Source organism: Prionailurus viverrinus, chromosome E3, assembly GCF_022837055.1.
Source record: "Prionailurus viverrinus isolate Anna chromosome E3, UM_Priviv_1.0, whole genome shotgun sequence".
Taxonomy (NCBI): domain Eukaryota; kingdom Metazoa; phylum Chordata; class Mammalia; order Carnivora; family Felidae; genus Prionailurus; species Prionailurus viverrinus.
This window is the reverse complement of record NC_062576.1, coordinates 39,457,957-39,473,591: the sequence shown is the minus strand read 5'-3', so window position 1 is coordinate 39,473,591 and position 15,635 is coordinate 39,457,957. Positions and strand designations below refer to the sequence as shown.

General features: G+C 59.4%; 1 protein-coding gene and 1 long non-coding RNA gene across 5 annotated transcripts; one reads left to right on the top strand and one right to left on the bottom strand.

Moving 5' to 3' along the window:
* Positions 1–18: 18 nt before the first annotated feature.
* BICDL2 (BICD family like cargo adaptor 2) lies at positions 19–7,476 on the bottom strand. Of its 2 annotated transcripts, none has more exons than XM_047838876.1 (10): positions 7,398–7,476; positions 5,766–6,061; positions 3,274–3,489; positions 3,037–3,153; positions 2,814–2,960; positions 1,765–1,956; positions 1,513–1,662; positions 926–1,056; positions 578–698; positions 19–492 (listed from the first exon to the last, which is right to left on the bottom strand). In XM_047838876.1, the coding sequence occupies exons 2-10, from the start codon at positions 6,045–6,047 to the stop codon at positions 331–333; spliced, it is 1,518 nt and encodes a 505-aa protein (XP_047694832.1). In that variant the 5' UTR covers positions 6,048–6,061; positions 7,398–7,476; the 3' UTR covers positions 19–330. The 2 variants fall into 2 exon arrangements, with proteins under 2 accessions (XP_047694832.1, XP_047694831.1); XM_047838875.1 differs by lacking the exon at positions 7,398–7,476 and adding an exon at positions 7,037–7,147.
* On the top strand, positions 3,437–9,497 carry LOC125154499 (uncharacterized). 3 transcript variants are annotated; one of them, XR_007147809.1, is made up of 4 exons: positions 3,437–4,553; positions 4,750–6,073; positions 7,017–7,481; positions 9,222–9,497. It is a non-coding gene; the product is annotated as an uncharacterized LOC125154499 (long non-coding RNA). The 3 variants fall into 3 exon arrangements; XR_007147810.1 differs by having other exon boundaries at positions 3,437–4,867; positions 5,396–6,073; XR_007147808.1 differs by having other exon boundaries at positions 3,437–5,564; positions 5,889–6,073.
* Positions 9,498–15,635: the final 6,138 nt, after the last annotated feature.

Sequence of the window (15,635 nt, the reverse complement as noted above, 5' to 3'; positions counted from 1 at the left end):
AGTCAGTGTAATGATTTTTATATATTACTCTGTTTGATCTTGATACATAAATACCCACCCCCATCTCTGCCCTGGAACATGCCAGGCCCAGAGTGTTTAGAAAATACAGACCTGTATAGATACAAGACTCAGCTCTGCCCCACCTGCGCCGCCACCCACCTGGGGTCCCTGACCCCCAAAGCTGGCCCCTGCTCCCAGTGTGACTTTGCCCAGCCTCCCTGAGTGGGGAGGCTACCAGCCCCGTCTGGAAGACGATCGGGGCCCTGTTGCTACATTGGCCAGAAAAGGAAAGAGAGCCAGCGGGCACGCGCTGCCCCCTGGGCCCGGCCGTCAGGTCCTTCGGAAGAGGCTGCTCAGGAAGCCGCCGGCGGGCCCAGGGCCCAGGCGCAGGGAGAAGCGCGGCGCGGCGCGGCGCGGGCCACATTCGGCGGCGCTCAGCTCTTTCTGGCGTTGCGAGCGCAGCTGCTGGCCGATCACCACCTGCATGTCGTCCTGCGGGTAGGGAGGCCGGGTGGGAGGAGCCCGTCAGCGAGCCGGCCCCGCCCCGGGCCCCGCCCCTCCAGGCCCCGCCGCTCACCTGCCAGGCCTCCAGCTCTTGCGTCAGCGCCACCTTCTGGCGGATAGTGCGAAACAGCTCCCGGGAGAGCGAGTCCCGCTCCAGAGAGACGCGGCTGAGCTCTAGGGACAGTTCCAGGGCCCTGCAGCCAAGAGAGGCAGTGAGCGGACCCGAGGGTACTGGGGCCTCAGCGAGCAGGGGTGGTTGGGCGCTGCTGGACCCGGACTAGGGTGGGGCCGCGAACACCGAAAACAAAGTCGGAGGGCCCCCGGTGGGTGTGGGAATAATTCTATCACGCGTGGGGGTACCGAAGGCCCAGGGTGCCTTGTAGCCCCACTGGGGCTGTGGTGGACGGTGGCAGAGGCTCACTTGTTCACGGCTTCATCTCGATCCGAGAGGGCGCCCCTAAGGGCCTCCTCGGGGTCCTCGTGTGCCCGCAACTCCTTCTGCCTTTGCAGCTCCTCCCGGAGGGAATGCAACTCGGCCCGCTGCAGCGCCATCTGGGGGCAGGGAAGGGTGAAGAGAGACAGGTAGGCCCCTGACCTCCCAGGTCCCGCTCTTCAGCAGCCAGGGGTTCAGGTCTCTGCGCCCTCCCCTGCCTGCTCCACAAGCACTCCGGGCAGCGGTGGGCCGTGCTGGAGATGAATCTTCTGAGCCCCCAGGCTGGTGCGGGATGGGGCGGAGCGGGGCCGGTCGGGTGGTGTAAGCCAGCTGGAAGGATGCTGAGAGAAGCACTGGGAGGTGGGACTAAGCAGGGGATGCGGTCCAAGAAGTCTTCCTGGAGGGGGTGGCTTACAGGCTGGCTCTTGAAGCCTGAGTGCAAGTTTGTTGGGATGCAGATCAATCCAGGTAGAGGGGGATTCGTGGGTAAAGGCCCAGAGGTGTAGATGGGCAACGGAAAGTGGCCTTGGGAGGGACTCTATCTAGCACCATGCTCCCCCCGCCCCCCAACACACCTCATCCTGCAGCCGGGCCACTTCGGCCTCCTTCTCCTCTAGTATCTCCCCTGGGCTCAGGGATGCTCGCTTCTTGGGAGGCTCCAAGCTCTCCTCCTGGGGCGAAGACTGGTGGCTGAGCGCCTCTTGGATCTCAGGGCACAGGGTGTCCTGTTTGCCAAAGGAATCGGTCGGTGAGGTGTCAGACCTCCTGGAAAAAGGAGGGGGGCAGAGTCTGCATGGAGCGTGGGGGTTAGCAGATCGCGGGCTCACCCGGGCGTCTCGGTGCCCGTCTGCCTTCCGGTCCTGGTCGCTGTCGAGGCTGTGGGCAAGTTCCGACTGCAGCGAGGCTCCCGACACGTCGGCGTCCTGCAGACGCGACTCCTCCTCCAGCTCGGACACGCGCCTCTGCAGCCTCCGCAGCGCGCTCAGCGCCTCCCCGGCCTCGGAGCGCGCGCGTTCCAGCTGAGCAGGGACAGAAAGAAGGCGGTCACCGAGGCGCGCCCAGAGCCCTCTTCCCGCAGCCGGCCCACAGGGGGCGCCGGTGCGCCACCGAAAGCCAGGCAGCCCCGCGCGTCGGCGCGCTCCAGCTGCTGGATCCGGATCCCACGCCCGGATCGCTGGGCGGCCTTGGGCCGCTCACTTCTCCTCGGCAGGTACCAATTTCCTCGTCTATAAAGCAGGGCGGGGACAGGCGCCCCGGCTTTACAGTTTCTCATCACCCTCCCTCCAGCCCCACCTCATCAGGTCACCTCGTAGAGCCCCGCCCCCTCCCCCGACCGGTCTGTCTTCTAACTCGTCAGCGCAGTCAACCAACAAAGTTTATTGATCTTTCTCAGCCGCCGCGGTGCTGAGCGCCTCACCCTCAGGGCGGCTCTCTACCATAACCGTCCCATCTTACAGACAAGCAAACTGAGGCTGGGCGTCCCACAATAGGAAAAAGGGACGTGGGGCTAAGAGCCTACATTTTTGGACCACAAAGTGTAAACTCCTGAGATCCCAAATAGCAGGCCACGCTGCCTGTTTTCATTTCCTTTCATCCCTCTCCACTGCCCCAGACCCGGGCCGAGTCCCCATCATGTCCGGCCTCAGTCCCTGCCCTGGCCTCCCAGCTGCCAGGCTCTCCTGCCTTCTAAAAGCGTACCACCCCTGCTCAATACTCTTCCAAGGCTCCCACTTGCCGTAGTCTAACGCCCACGCAGTCACGGCCCAGCTTCTGGAGCTCCCCCGGATCCAGCTCTGGGCTCATCTCCCGGGAAGCCCCCGGGCGGTGGCCAGTGCCCCAGCAGGATGGACCCACCCACCCCAGCCCCACTGGTCACCTCCAGGCTATGCTCCCGCCTCTCACGCCGCAGTATCAGCAGCTCCTCGTGGGTTGCCTGTAGCCTGCCCTGGCCCTTGTCCACCTCCTCACGCAGGCCTCGGATCTGGGCCTCCAGGTCCTGCCGGCGGCTCTGCAGCATCTGGTTCTGGGGGAAGACCTCAGCGCTGGAGGGGAGGTGCCCGGCCAGCCCCAGGGAGCCCCCAGCCCCAGCTGGCACTCACCTCCCCCTGCAGACTCTCTAGCCGCGTCCTCAACTCTGCTCCCGCCAGGACCTGAGACTGGCACTGCCCCCGAAGTCCATCCAGTTCTCTCTGAAGCTCCTGCTCAGTCTGGGAGGCCTGGGGGCAGAAGGGGGGGGGGGGCTCAGGTGGCCCAGGCCTTAGCCCCAAGCCCAGGGCCCCTACCCCCCTCCCCCAATCCCCCCCCAGCCTGGGTCCGTGGGCTGGGGGTCCTCCCACCTGGGCCAGCTGCTGGCTCAGCCGGAGGTTCTGCTCCCCGAGTTCGCGGAGGGCCTGCGCACGCTCGCGCCCGCTGTCCTGCTGCTCTGAGCGCTGCTCCCCCAGCTGGGCCCGCAGGGCCTCCACGTCCCCCTCCAGCTCCACCGCCCTGGCTTCCCATTCGGCTCCCCGGGCTGCCAGGCCCCGGCGGAGCTCGTGATTCTCCTGCTGCAGCCGCTGTGGGGGCCGGACAGAGTCAGGTGAGGCCCGAGTAGACACAGAGCCAGGGGCGCATCGGAGCGGGGCTGAGCTGAGACAGGTATGGAGGCAAGAGGGAGAGGCAGGCAGGGTGATAACCAGAGCCTGGGCGAGGAGGGGAGGTGGAGAGTTTCCCAGGCCAGGCTGGAGGAGCCCAGCCGGGCCTGGAGTGCAGTGGGGGTCCCCGGTGCCCACTCACCTCTGGCTGCTGCCTGGGCTTCTGGACCCGAGGCCGCAGGCGCCGTTTCTGGCGCCTGAGTCTGGCAGAATTTAAGCCCCGGCCCATGGCCTCGCGAACCAATGTCCCAGGGGCCGTGGAGGTTCGGCCTCTGCTCGGACTCTGCTCAGCCCCTCTCCTCCAGCTCCCTCTAATTAACCCTGGCCGGCCCCGCCTGGGCCCCGTGCCTCTGCGTGCCCTTCCCCAAACCTGTCCAACCAGCAGGGGGACGCTCTTGGCACACCTGGGTGCCCAGCTTGGGGAGGCAGGCAAACTGGGCGGCCGGCCTCTGGTCCCCACTCTCTATAAACTCTCAAAGCAGGAAGGTGATGCTAACCGTACAGCTGCTACAATTATTAGCAGGTGTCCTGCCTGCCAGGTCCTGTGCGAGCACGTTCCTGGTGCTTCTCATTTAACCAGCTAGAGGCAGAATTGTTAATGTGCTGATTTTGTCTTTGAGGAACCTGGGGCTCAGAGAGGTGAAACGCCTTGCCCAAGGACACCCAGCAAATTAGTGAGGCAGGGATTCCAACCCAGGCAGCCAAGCTCTTAGCCAACTGCCACGGGGGCAACATGGCTCTAGGATCGAGTCCCCAGCTTCGGGGTCCGGTTGTCCTGGCTGGTGCCCGGCTCTGCTGCCGCTTTGTGGTCAGACAGGTTCCTTCACCTCCCCAAGTTCCGGTCAAGCAGCCATCCGTCTGATATTTGCTGAGCTCCTCCCATCGTGGGGTCTGGCTGTCTGCGGGGAGTGAGACCACCCAGTTCCCCACCTCCAGCAGCTTAGAGTCTGGAGAGTCACAGGCAAATGGACATGCTCTTGAACTAGGTAATTTCAGAGGGACCGTGAGGGCGCTAAAGGAACCCTGGAAAGGAAGAGTGGGGTAGGCTGGGGGTACAAGTGATGTTTGAACTGAGGCCTAAGGGGCAAGGGGGAAGAGGGCTGCTCCAGGAGCAGCAGGTGCAAAGGCCCAGAGGGAACACGCGCGGGTTACTCAAGAAACCGAAAAGGGGCCCTACGGCAGGAGGGCGGTGCGCCCAGCGAGCTGAGGTCCGGCAGGCCTGCACGTGGGGACTCTCGGGCCCGGGTGAGGACTTTCCGTGTCATCCCAAGTGTGACGGGGAGCTGTCGGGAGATTTGGGGTAAGGACCGAAAAGACCCGGTTTGCAACTTGAAGACCCCTCTGGCTGCCCCGGAGTGGAGCATGGAGAATGGGCTCCAGGGGGCAAGAGCGGAAGCTGGGGACGCGTGAGGGGGCGGCCGCGGGTCTGGGGCAGAGCGGATGTTGGCCGCGACCAGCTTGGAGGCTGCAGAGACGTCGGGAGGTGGGCGGATTCAGAATCTAGCTGGAGGAAAGGTCACCAGGGCATGCACACGCAGGAGGAGAGGGGTCGTGCGCGGCTCACGCTCCGGTCCTGACACGGGAAGCTGGGGTGAGGAGCGCAGGGGTCAAGAGTGCCACTTACGTCGAGATGCCCGTGAGGTGGCCCGGGGAAGAGGGGAGGGGCAGAAGCGCCCCAGGCCCGTCTCGGGGCAGTGGTTGGGGCTTTGTGGATGCCGGGGTCAGTGGCGTCCAGGGCGCTCAGTGGGCCCGGTGTGACCCCCCCCCCCCAAATGAGACTGTGGCTGAGGACAGCCTGGGCAGAGGGAGGAACTGTCCTGCCTCACAGGGTTAGGTGAGAATGGACCAAGACGACGTATGGAAGGTGCTTAGCCCAGAGCCAGGCCGGGAGGGGCTGCCCCTGAGCTGCTGGAGGGGTCGTGCCGTCCCGCTGAGAAGCCGGACCCCAGATTCAGAGACGGCCAGTGGCTCACCCGGGATCACACAGCCAAGCAGAGGTCTGAACCCAGATCTTGACGTGTCCAGGGCCCACCTCCCTCACCACTGGAGAGCCGGGCCAGGAGCACGGGCTCAGCACTGAACCGTTGTCCCGGAGACAGACCCTTGCCGGGCTTTCCTCCCCCTGCCCGCCTGCCTGCCACCTGCCCACCTGCCTGGAAGCTCCTGCCGTCCACCCCTGCCCCCTGCCGTCGGCTCACTTCCTCACGCTCCGAGTGCTGGGCGCTCAGTGTCTCCAGCTGCCGCTGTAGCTCCTCGTTGCGTTCCAGAAGCATCTTGCCGAGCTCCGCGGCCAGCAGCAAGTCCTTCTCCTTCTGCTGCAGCTGCAAAGCCAGGTCCTCGGGCTCCTCGGGCCCTGGGCCCCCTCCCAGGAATGAGTCCCGCCGCTCCAGCACAAAGGGGAAGAAGCCTTCGTCGCCACTGGGGGAGGCGCCCCCCGAGAGCAACCCCGACGGAAAGCTTGGCCCTTCCGGGGAGCTCATGGTGCCTTCGGCATCTGTGGGCACAGGTCAGTGGGCGCAGGTGGCTCAGTGGGCACAGGTGGCTGCAGGACGCTCTACTCTGCAGCCCGATGGCGCCTGCCCCCTGCTGGTCAAGATCTGGCCTCTCAATCCTGCAGCCGGGGCCTCCCTGGGCCATGAAGGGTTAATGATCTGTGTCTTGGCCACCCAGCTCCGTTACTGTCCCCAGGGTAAACTGAGGCAGGGAGCACAAGGAAGTGAACTGCAGACATCCTCTCCCCCCAGGGGGTCTTGCCCCCGTGCTCCGGGACCGCAGGTCACCTGGAGTTACTGCCCTCCTCTTCCCAGACCTTAGCGCTTCTGTCTCCCGGTCCCTCACCCGCAGGGACCCTCCTCCCAGAAACCAAGTTCTCAGAGACTCAGGACTCAAGGCTGAGTTCAGCCCCTTCCCCTCCCAAGAATACAGGGCCCTTGGGAATTTACAGCTCCTGACCACTTTGCCCCAAGAAATCCAGCCTCCTCCTCTTCTAGAAGCCCCAGGTCCTCAGCAGCTTGGGGCTCAGATGCCCTCCCCAGCCCCCAGCCCTCCCACGAGGTAGCCCAGGCCTCATTCTCCTATCTTCTCGAGATCCATGGTGTCTCGAGTCCCCATGCCCAGACCCGGTGCCCATCGTAGAGTGTTGGCACGGATTTCCCAGGGCGCGGGGGTCAGGCCGGGGGCAGGGCAAGGTAACAGGTTGTGCCGGCGGACGGAGGCCCTGCCGCTCCAGGTTTCTGTTTACTTCCCGGCCCGCCCCTGGGGATGGGAGCCTGGTGGCGCTCTCCTAGGGCGGCCCAGGGCCGGCGGTTCAGGGGCTTCATGCGAAGGCACACCAGGCTTGCCTGGCACCCTCCCCACCTCTAGCCCTCTGGGGGGCCCCACTCCCTACACACACACACACACACACACACACACACGCACCCCGCCCCTTCCTCTTCTCTCCTCTCCAGGTGTCCAAGCCCAGCCCTACCGCGGGACCCAGTAGTCGCCATCGTCCCAGCGCAGCGACGACCGGGGACCGGGAGTCTCCGTGACGAGGCCCCTGTGGGTGCGACCCCGCTCTGGAGACCCGGGAGCGTCCCTCTTCCTCCCGCGTCCGCGCATCGAGCTGCTGTCTAGCACGTCGGCCCGGGCGGGTGGGCCCCCCCCCCGCCCCCGGCTCCTCGACCCCCCGGCCCGAGGCGGCCACCTTCCCCCCTTGCCGGTGCCCCCCCCCCCCCGCTTGCCGACCCCACGACTCGGCACCCGCCACCCCCGGCGCCCGCTCGTCCTGGCCCTGTCCTGCCCGAAACTCGAAGGGCGCCCCGTGTCCGGCGCCCCTAGGCTCCTACCCGCCGACTCCGGACTCCCTCCGAGGTCCCCGCGGTCCCCGATCCCCTCTTCCGGAGGCGGCGCCAGGTGCCAGGCCCGCACAGGTGAGGGGGCGGTGCCGCGGGCGGGCCTGGGGCGCCCCCTGGTGGCGGGAATGGCCGGGCGGGGCTGAAGGGGAGTCGCCCCCACCCAGGTCTGAGGCACCGACCTATCTCGGCCCTGGCAGAAACGACAGGCCCCATTAGTGGAGCACCTGCTGTATGCAGACCCCACGCTGAGCATGGGCGTCTGCTCCTTTCCCCTGACAAACCGCCCTGTGGGATAGGGAATCGCTAAGAATGACAACAGCAAGGACACATCTGACCTACCGAGCACTCTGCTAAGTAAGCTCTTTTATAGGCACAGCTTGCTTACTTTTATGACACCCTAACGAGGCACGAACTCCCATTAGCCCTCTTTTACAGACGAGGAAACTGAGGCTGAGGGAGGCTGTAGCTTGCTTGGGTTCACACCGACAGAACTTGAATGTGAACCACAGAAGTGTGACTTCAGGGCGTGTGCTCCTGCCCTGGTTCCCGTGGGGCTGGGAACCTGGGGCTCTCCCTTTCGAGGTTGCGCGAGACTCGACCCCACGCTCCAGGCCAGGGCCAGAGGCCTCGGTATGGACACCAGGAGGATCCAGGGCCGGGCCCAGCCCAGTGCGGCCCGGACATGTGGGGGACGCCCCGGCCACGGCCTCGTGTCCGGTCACGAGCCTCCTCAGGTGTCCGGGGCTCCCCCGCGCCGCTGTGGCGGAGGCTCGTGGCCTGGGGAGCGGGGACACGCCGGGCGCTGGAAGAGCAGTGGGCTGGGAACTGCTCAACAGCAGGCTTTCTGGGGAAACAGAAAGCCCCAGATGGTTGCACGTGGCACTTTCTGGGGTAGAAGCGCTCCCTCCGTGGCTGATGTCCCGCTACCGACGTGACATTGTTGAATGTGAAGTTGGGCCGAGATGTGCATTATTGGCGTTTATCAGCTCGTCCCAGCTGCGTCCCACGCCCCTCTGGCTGGCGGCCAGGACTCCTGGGTCCTGGGGACCGGATCCTAAAGAAATCAGAGGAAGGTGGCTTCTGGGAAAACGGCGGGCAAGGACTCGTGGGAGGCGTGGCCTAGAGGCTGGGACTCCCGAGTCCCAGATTTGGCTTCAGGCCAAATCCCAGATTGGCCACATTTTAGCTGTGCGCACCTGTGTCGTTTAGGTGAGGAACCTCTGCTGCCCTCGCCTTTCCCATCTGTGAAACAGGGGAGATAAGAGTTCCTAGCTTATAGGGAGGCTTAAATAAGGGTCAAGCGCCAGCACTTCATCCTGCTAGGGGCCCTCTGAGTGGCCGTAGCCGGGCCATAGAAGTGACTCACCACACACGTTCCAGTGTTTTCCTCCTCACGGCCACCCTGACGTCATATCCTTCACAGACCAGAAGCCAGCTCAGGGAGGCCCAGTGATCTGCCCGTGCAACTTGACATCATCAGACTTTTAAATTTCTGCCAGTCGGGGGGCACCTGGTCACTCTTTGGACGTTTGCAGGAGCCCCCTGCTTCCTCTGGACCCAGGAATTCTGGCCTCCAGCTGTCCTGATGGACCGGAGGGCTGACTTCACAGGCCCCCCGCTGCCCTCTCCCAGCCTCCCTGCTGATTCCAGCAGGAAAATGGATAGCAGGGACAGAGGGGCCCCAGGGACGCCCTAGCCGGGCTGGGATATAAGCAGTTAAGGGAGGGAAAGACAACCCAGCCCTCAAACAAGCCAGTTTCCTGGAGCCTCCGGGCTCACTCTCACCCTAGAACTTTCTCCCCACCTTCCCAACAGCAGGTGGGCCCCTACAGTGCCCAATCTTGGCTCCAGGGTCCCCTCGCAGAGCTGTGGGCGGTCCACGCTGGCGTCCAGAGGCCTGAAGAATGCCCCCTGCCATAGAGGTAACCCCGTGGGAACGCCGCGGATCCAGATCAAGGTGCCTCCGGGCTTTTACGACATATACAAAGTCTGTGAACAATAAGTGGTATTGTTTGGAGCATTTTAAACCTCTGTATAAAATACTGCACACTTAGGGCGCTTGGGTGGCGCAGTCGGTTAAGCGTCCGACTTCAGCCAGGTCACGATCTCGCGGTCCGTGAGTTCGAGCCCCGCGTCAGGCTCTGGGCTGATGGCTCAGAGCCTGGAGCCTGTTTCCGATTCTGTGTCTCCCTCTCTCTCTGCCCCTCTCCCGTTCATGCTCTGTCTCTCTCTGTCCCAAAAATAAATAAACGTTGAAAAAAAAATTTTTTTTAATTAAAAAAAACAACAAAATTTAGTGTCTCCTGGTTCTGGGGGCCAGAAGTCCCAAATCAAAGTGGGGAAAGGGTTGGTTCCCTGCTGGGGCTCTGAGGATGAAATCTATTCTGGGCCTGTCTATTTGGAAACTCTGTTTCCAAATAGTGGCACATTCCCCGGGGTCTGGAAATTAGGACCTGGACACCTGTTGTCTGGAGACACAATACAAGCCTCCGCAAGGAATAATGTTTACATCATGAAATTCACCCAGGTTAAGTGTTTCATTTGATGAGCCTAAGAAATTTTTTTCCTGAATGTTTATTTTCAGAGAGAGAGTGACCGAGCGTGAGTGGGGAAGGGGCAGAGAGCGAGAGGGAGACAGGGTCCCTAGGGGGCTCCAGGCTGGCAGCAGAGAGCCCAACCCGGGCTGAAACTCACAAACCGGGAGATCACGACCTGACCTGCAATCAGATGCTTAACCCACCGAACCACTCAGGCGTCCCTCATGTGATGAGTTTTTTACAAGTGTATGTGGTGCTGTAACTTCTGCCACAGTCCTGGGACAGAGCACTTGCTGAATCCCCAACGTACCCCAAGCCCTCGTGCAGTCTCTGTCCCACACCTGGCCCCCGGCAGCCACGGACGCCCTTTGTGTCACTATCATCTTGTTCTTTCCAGAATGCTCTCCATGTGGAATCACGTACAGTGCGTGGTCTCTTGCGCCTGGCTTCTCTGACCTCGCATAATGCTTCTGAGACTCATCCAGGCTGTATGCATCCGTAGAATCGACTTGACAATTTTCAAACCGAAGCAAAGTTGCAGGGATAATGCAATGAACGCGCTCCTTGTAGGCTCACAATTGTGAACATTTGCCACGTACGCTTCCTCTCTCACTTACACAAGGCTTGCCCATCACACGTTTTGCTAAACCACTGGCGACCTCGGTTTGGTGTGCATCTCCTGAGGACGCAGACATTCGCCTCCGTAACACGGACCATTATCGCCAGTGACGAACTGAACAGTGATAAAACAGATTAAGGAATCTTGCCCAATATACAGCTCATGTTCGAATGTTCCCAGTAATGCCCCGGTTAGATGATGTTTTCTTTGATCCAGGATGAAATCAAGGATCACATATGGCATTTAGCTGTCTTTTCTCAGATGTCCTTTAATCTAAAGTAGCCCGCTTGTTGGGGGCGCCTGGCTAGCCCAGTGGGTAGAGCCTGTAACTCTTTTTTTTCTCCAAAAAATTTAAATTCTAGTTAGTTAAACATATAGTGTATGACAAGTGCCCTCCTTAATCCCCCTCCCCCAGTTAGCCCATCCCCCTGAGCACGCGATTCTTGATCCTGGAATTGTGAGTTTGAGCCCCACGATGACAGTAGAGATTAGTTACAAATAAAAAAAAAAAAAATCTAAAAAAAAAAAAAAAACCCACAAAACTCCAGGCAGCTGTTTTCCAGAATGTTTATGAGATTTATCCCTGATGATGCGTTTGGATTTAGTTTGTTATCAGCTGTATGGTATTTCATCCAATGTTTATGCCCCGATTTATTTCTCTCCCATCAGTGAAGGACTTCGTCTCTTGGCGCTTTTTCCGTGTTATAAACAACCTGCTAATGCACATCCTTGTACACAGACCTCCGTGGACACGTGGGTGGGGGTCTCCTGAGTACATAGTGGCCGGGGCTGGGGTCATCAGAAGGCTTCTTCGTTCCCACATCTGGCGCCCGGGCCGGATGGCTGGACCCCCGGATCCACCGGGGCCGGACAGCATTTCTGTCACCCTCTGCCTGTGTTTCAGCCGCCCTCTGCCCTGCGGCCTGCGTGGATGTCCTCACAGTATGGCTCTCTCAGACTTCGACACGGCAGCTGGCTTCCCCGACACCCGGTTCCCAGAGGCCTGGGCGGAAGCTGCAAGCCTTCTGAAGACTCAGCCTTGAAGGTTGGTGGAGGACCATTGCTTCTACTGTAGAGTTTTTTTATGTGAAGATTGGATCCCATGATGAATTTCACCTGGCTCTCACCTGGCTGCAACTTGAAATCATCAGACTTTTAATTTTCTGCCAGTCGGGGGGCCCCTGGGGGGCTCAGTCAGTTGGGCGTCCCCCTTCGGCTCGGGTTGTGATCTCGCGGGTTCGTGAGTTCGAGCCCCGCGTCGGGGGAGCCTGGAGCCTGCTTCGGATTCTGTGTCTCCTCTCTCTGCTCCTCCCCCACTCGCACTCTGTCTCTCAAAAATGAATAAACGTTAAAAAAATTAAATTTCTACCAGTCTGATGGCAAAGACGGTGTGAAATATATATACCCCCAGTCGCTGGCACAAAACTCCTAAAACCCTTGTTTTATTTTATTTATTTAAAAATTTTAATGCTTGGGGTGCCTGGGTGGCACAGTCGGTTAAGCGTCCGACTTCAGCCAGGTCACGATCTCGCGGTCCATGAGTTCGAGCCCCGCGTCGGGCTCTGGGCTGATGGCTCAGAGCCTGGAGCCTGTTTCCGATTCTGTGTCTCCCTCTCTCTCTGCCCCTCGCCCGTTCATGCTCTGTCTCTCTTTGTCCCAAAAATAAGTAAACGTTGAAAAAAAATTATAAAAAATAAAATAAATAAATAAAAATTTTAATGCTTATTTACTTTTGAGAGACACAGAGAGAGATAGAGACAGAGCGTGAGCAGGGGAGGGGCAGAGAGAGAGAGAGAGAGAGAGAGAGACACAGACTCCGAAGCAGGCTCCTGGCTCTGAGCTGTCAGCACAGAGGCCGACGCGGGGCTTGAACTCACGGACCGCGAGATCACGACTTGAGCAGAAGTCGGATGCCTAACTGACTGAGCCCCCCAGGTGCCCCCTAATACTGTTGTAAATAAAGGCGCTAGGGCTTGCGGTTTTCATGACAGCTGGTGTGGGTGAAGTGGGATTTGCTAGAACAGCCCTGAGTCAGAAACGTGGTTTGGGAAGAGCCAGGGAGAACGGGCGGGGGCGAGAAGCCTCTGATTCCGGGGGGGCCAGGAGCTCCCTCGAGGTGTGGAGCTGGGCGCCCTCAGTTCCTCGAGGTAACAGTTACCGATGGGAGTTAGGGACTCCGAGAGCGGCTTCACTGGCTGCAGAAGGAAATGCGACCTAGTGAGAAAAAGGCAAAATATTCAATCCCTTGATTATCTGTAACAGTTAAAACGCAGGGGGCGCCGGGGTGGCTCAGTCGGTTGAGTGACTCTTGATTTTTGGCTCAGGTCATGAGCTCAGGGTTGCAGAATCGAGCCCCGTGTGGGGCTCTGTGCTGGGCCAGGAGCCTGCTTGGGATTCGCTCTCTCCCTCTCCCTCTCCCTCTGCCACCCTCCTCCTCCTCTCTCTCTCTCTCTCTCTCAAAAATAAAAAATAAAAACTTTAAAAAAATACTTAAGGTGCAGATAAAAGAGAATGCTGGGTCACACCTTGCTGCTAGACCAGGCTTGGATTTGGATGAGTCCAAGCTTTGGCCACCAGCCTAAAAGCCCCCTCCCCAAGGGAGAAGTTATAAGGCGACCACAGAAGGTACCTCTCAGACCTCTGCTCACCGAGGAGGCCGGTCATCAACGTTGGGGACAGACAAAACCAGGGCATCAGCGTTGGGGACAGACAAAACCAAGAAGCCGCTGAAATCCGGGACCACAGCGTGAAGGCGTTGTTTCAGTTTTTAGATCACTATCGTCAGCTTCCTGGGGAGCCTCACCGGCACGGATTTTGCAAGTGACTAATGTGGGGGCTGGGGCTGGGGCCAGGGCGCGGAGGAACACATTTGGGTGGAGTCGGGACCCACGGCTCACAGGTGGCCCCACACGATCCCTCAGGAGTAACCCACGGGAGGTCACCCCTGCGGGAAGAGCCGGCCTGGCACACGGGATGGGAGCCCCTGTGAGCAAGGAAAAAGCCCCTGTAGGGTCCAGGTACCCCAAGAAGGAGGGCCGTCTGTTGCCCCTATAAATGCCAAGTGCAGCACCCCAGGTGAAGCAGCCTGTGTGTGTGTGTGTGACCCATGGCACCCGCTCCAAGACGCCTGGATGTTCACCAGCTGATACGCTTGTGCCCCGGGTCACAGTAAATGCCGTAGGTAAAGGACGCCCTTTTGCGTGGGGACCCCCATGTAGCCTCCTGCTGCAAAACCGGAGGGCACTTTGGGAAGTCTCACTGCGTTTGCTGTCCCGGCTTCCTCTCGGTGTTGACCATTCTTCAGTGGCATTAACGACCAGGCCCAACACCATCCTCCCCAGAACCTTCTCATCTCAAACCGAGCCTCTGTGCCCGTTACACATTGACTCCTTACTTCCTGTGCTTCGGCCTCTGGCATCCACCATCCGCTTTCTGTCTCTGTGGTTTCGACGACACCGAGCGCCTCCCAGAAGTAGAATCTGAGAGCGTTTCTCTGCCATTAGGTCCTTTTCGGGCGCGCTTTCTGTTGATTTATATCTTTTTTCCTTTGAGTGGGCCATACTTCCCTTTGCCTTGTATGCCTTGTGACTCATTTATTTATTTTTTAGGCAATCTCTATGCCCGGTGCCCAGCATGGGGCTTGGCCTCACGACCCTGAGATCAAGCGTGTCGTGTTCTACCGACTGAACCAGCCAGCCGGCCTTGGGATCTTTCATGGGACACTAGACATTGGAGTCTAATAATGGCCTAGCTCTGGAAACCAGATTCTCCCTTCCGCTTTATTATTGTGTCTGCTGATTGTTCTTTTGTTTTTGTGAATGCTGTGGGCGGTCTCTGTGGGTCTCTGTGCAGGAGCAGCTTTTGGCGCTTTTTTATCCATTCATCCATCCATGGACATTTGGGCTCTTTCCATACTTTGGCTATTGTCGATAGTGCTGCTATAAATATTGGGGTGCATGTGCCCCTTCGAAACAGCACACCGGTATCCCTTGGATAAATGCCTAGTAGTGCCATTGCTGGGTCATAGGGTAGTTCTATTTTTTTCAGGAACCTCCATACTGTTTGCCAGAGTGGCTGCACCAGCTTGCATTCCCTCCAACAATGCAAAAGAGATCCTCTGTCTCCGCATCCTCGCCACATCTGTTGTTGTCTGAGTCGTTCACGTGAGCCATTCTGACAAGTGTGAGGCGCTATCTCATTGTGGTTTTGATTTGTCTTTCCCTGATGATGAGCGATGTGGAGCATTTTTTCATGTGTCGGTTGGCCAGCGGGATGTCTTCTTTGGAGAAGTGTCCGTTCATGCATTTTTTTCCCCATCTCTTCACTGGCTTATCTGGTTTTTGGGTCTCTATCTGGTTTGATAGAGACTAATTTTTTTTTTTAATTTTGAAGTTTATAATACAGGATGGTTGACTACTGCTTGCAAAGTTGTGGCCTTAAAAAACATCTCCCCCGTTCCTTTGCCGCCCAGCCCCTGGTAACCAACATTCTACTCTATTCTCGGTTTCTGTTATGTGTGGTTGTTTTCTAGGCTTTAGTGTCTGGCTCCTGCAAAAACGGGAAAGTGAAAAATGAAGAGGGGGTAGGAGAACCCGCCCTTCGAATCCCCTGGAAGTCACCTCAGCCAGAGAGACGGGGAGATGTGCCACAGTGGGGCGGGGGGGGGGGGGGGGGGCGGGGACAGCAGTGGCCGCCCACTTCTCTGCGCTCCTGGGATGAGATTCCTGATTCTTGGAGGGCAGGGTCATCACCGCCCCCACCTGGTTCGGGCAAGCTGCTGCGAGGCTTGCTACTGTGCTAAGAGCTGAACTTGGTGGTGGTTTACTTTCCAGAACCTCTCCTGCAAGTCCTAAGTCTCCAACAGGATTTTGGAATTCCAAAACAGTCCCTTTGGACGGATTCTATCAGCGCCCTTGTGGGGAGACCATTCCCAGTGCTTCCTACTCCACCGTCTTTCCAGAATCTTACCTGATCCAAGGCCTTTGGCATGAATGATCAGGGCTGGAGAAGACAAGTTCCCTGGACTCCTTGACCGAGGAGCCCCACGCACCGCGGGACCAAAGTCCATCGGCG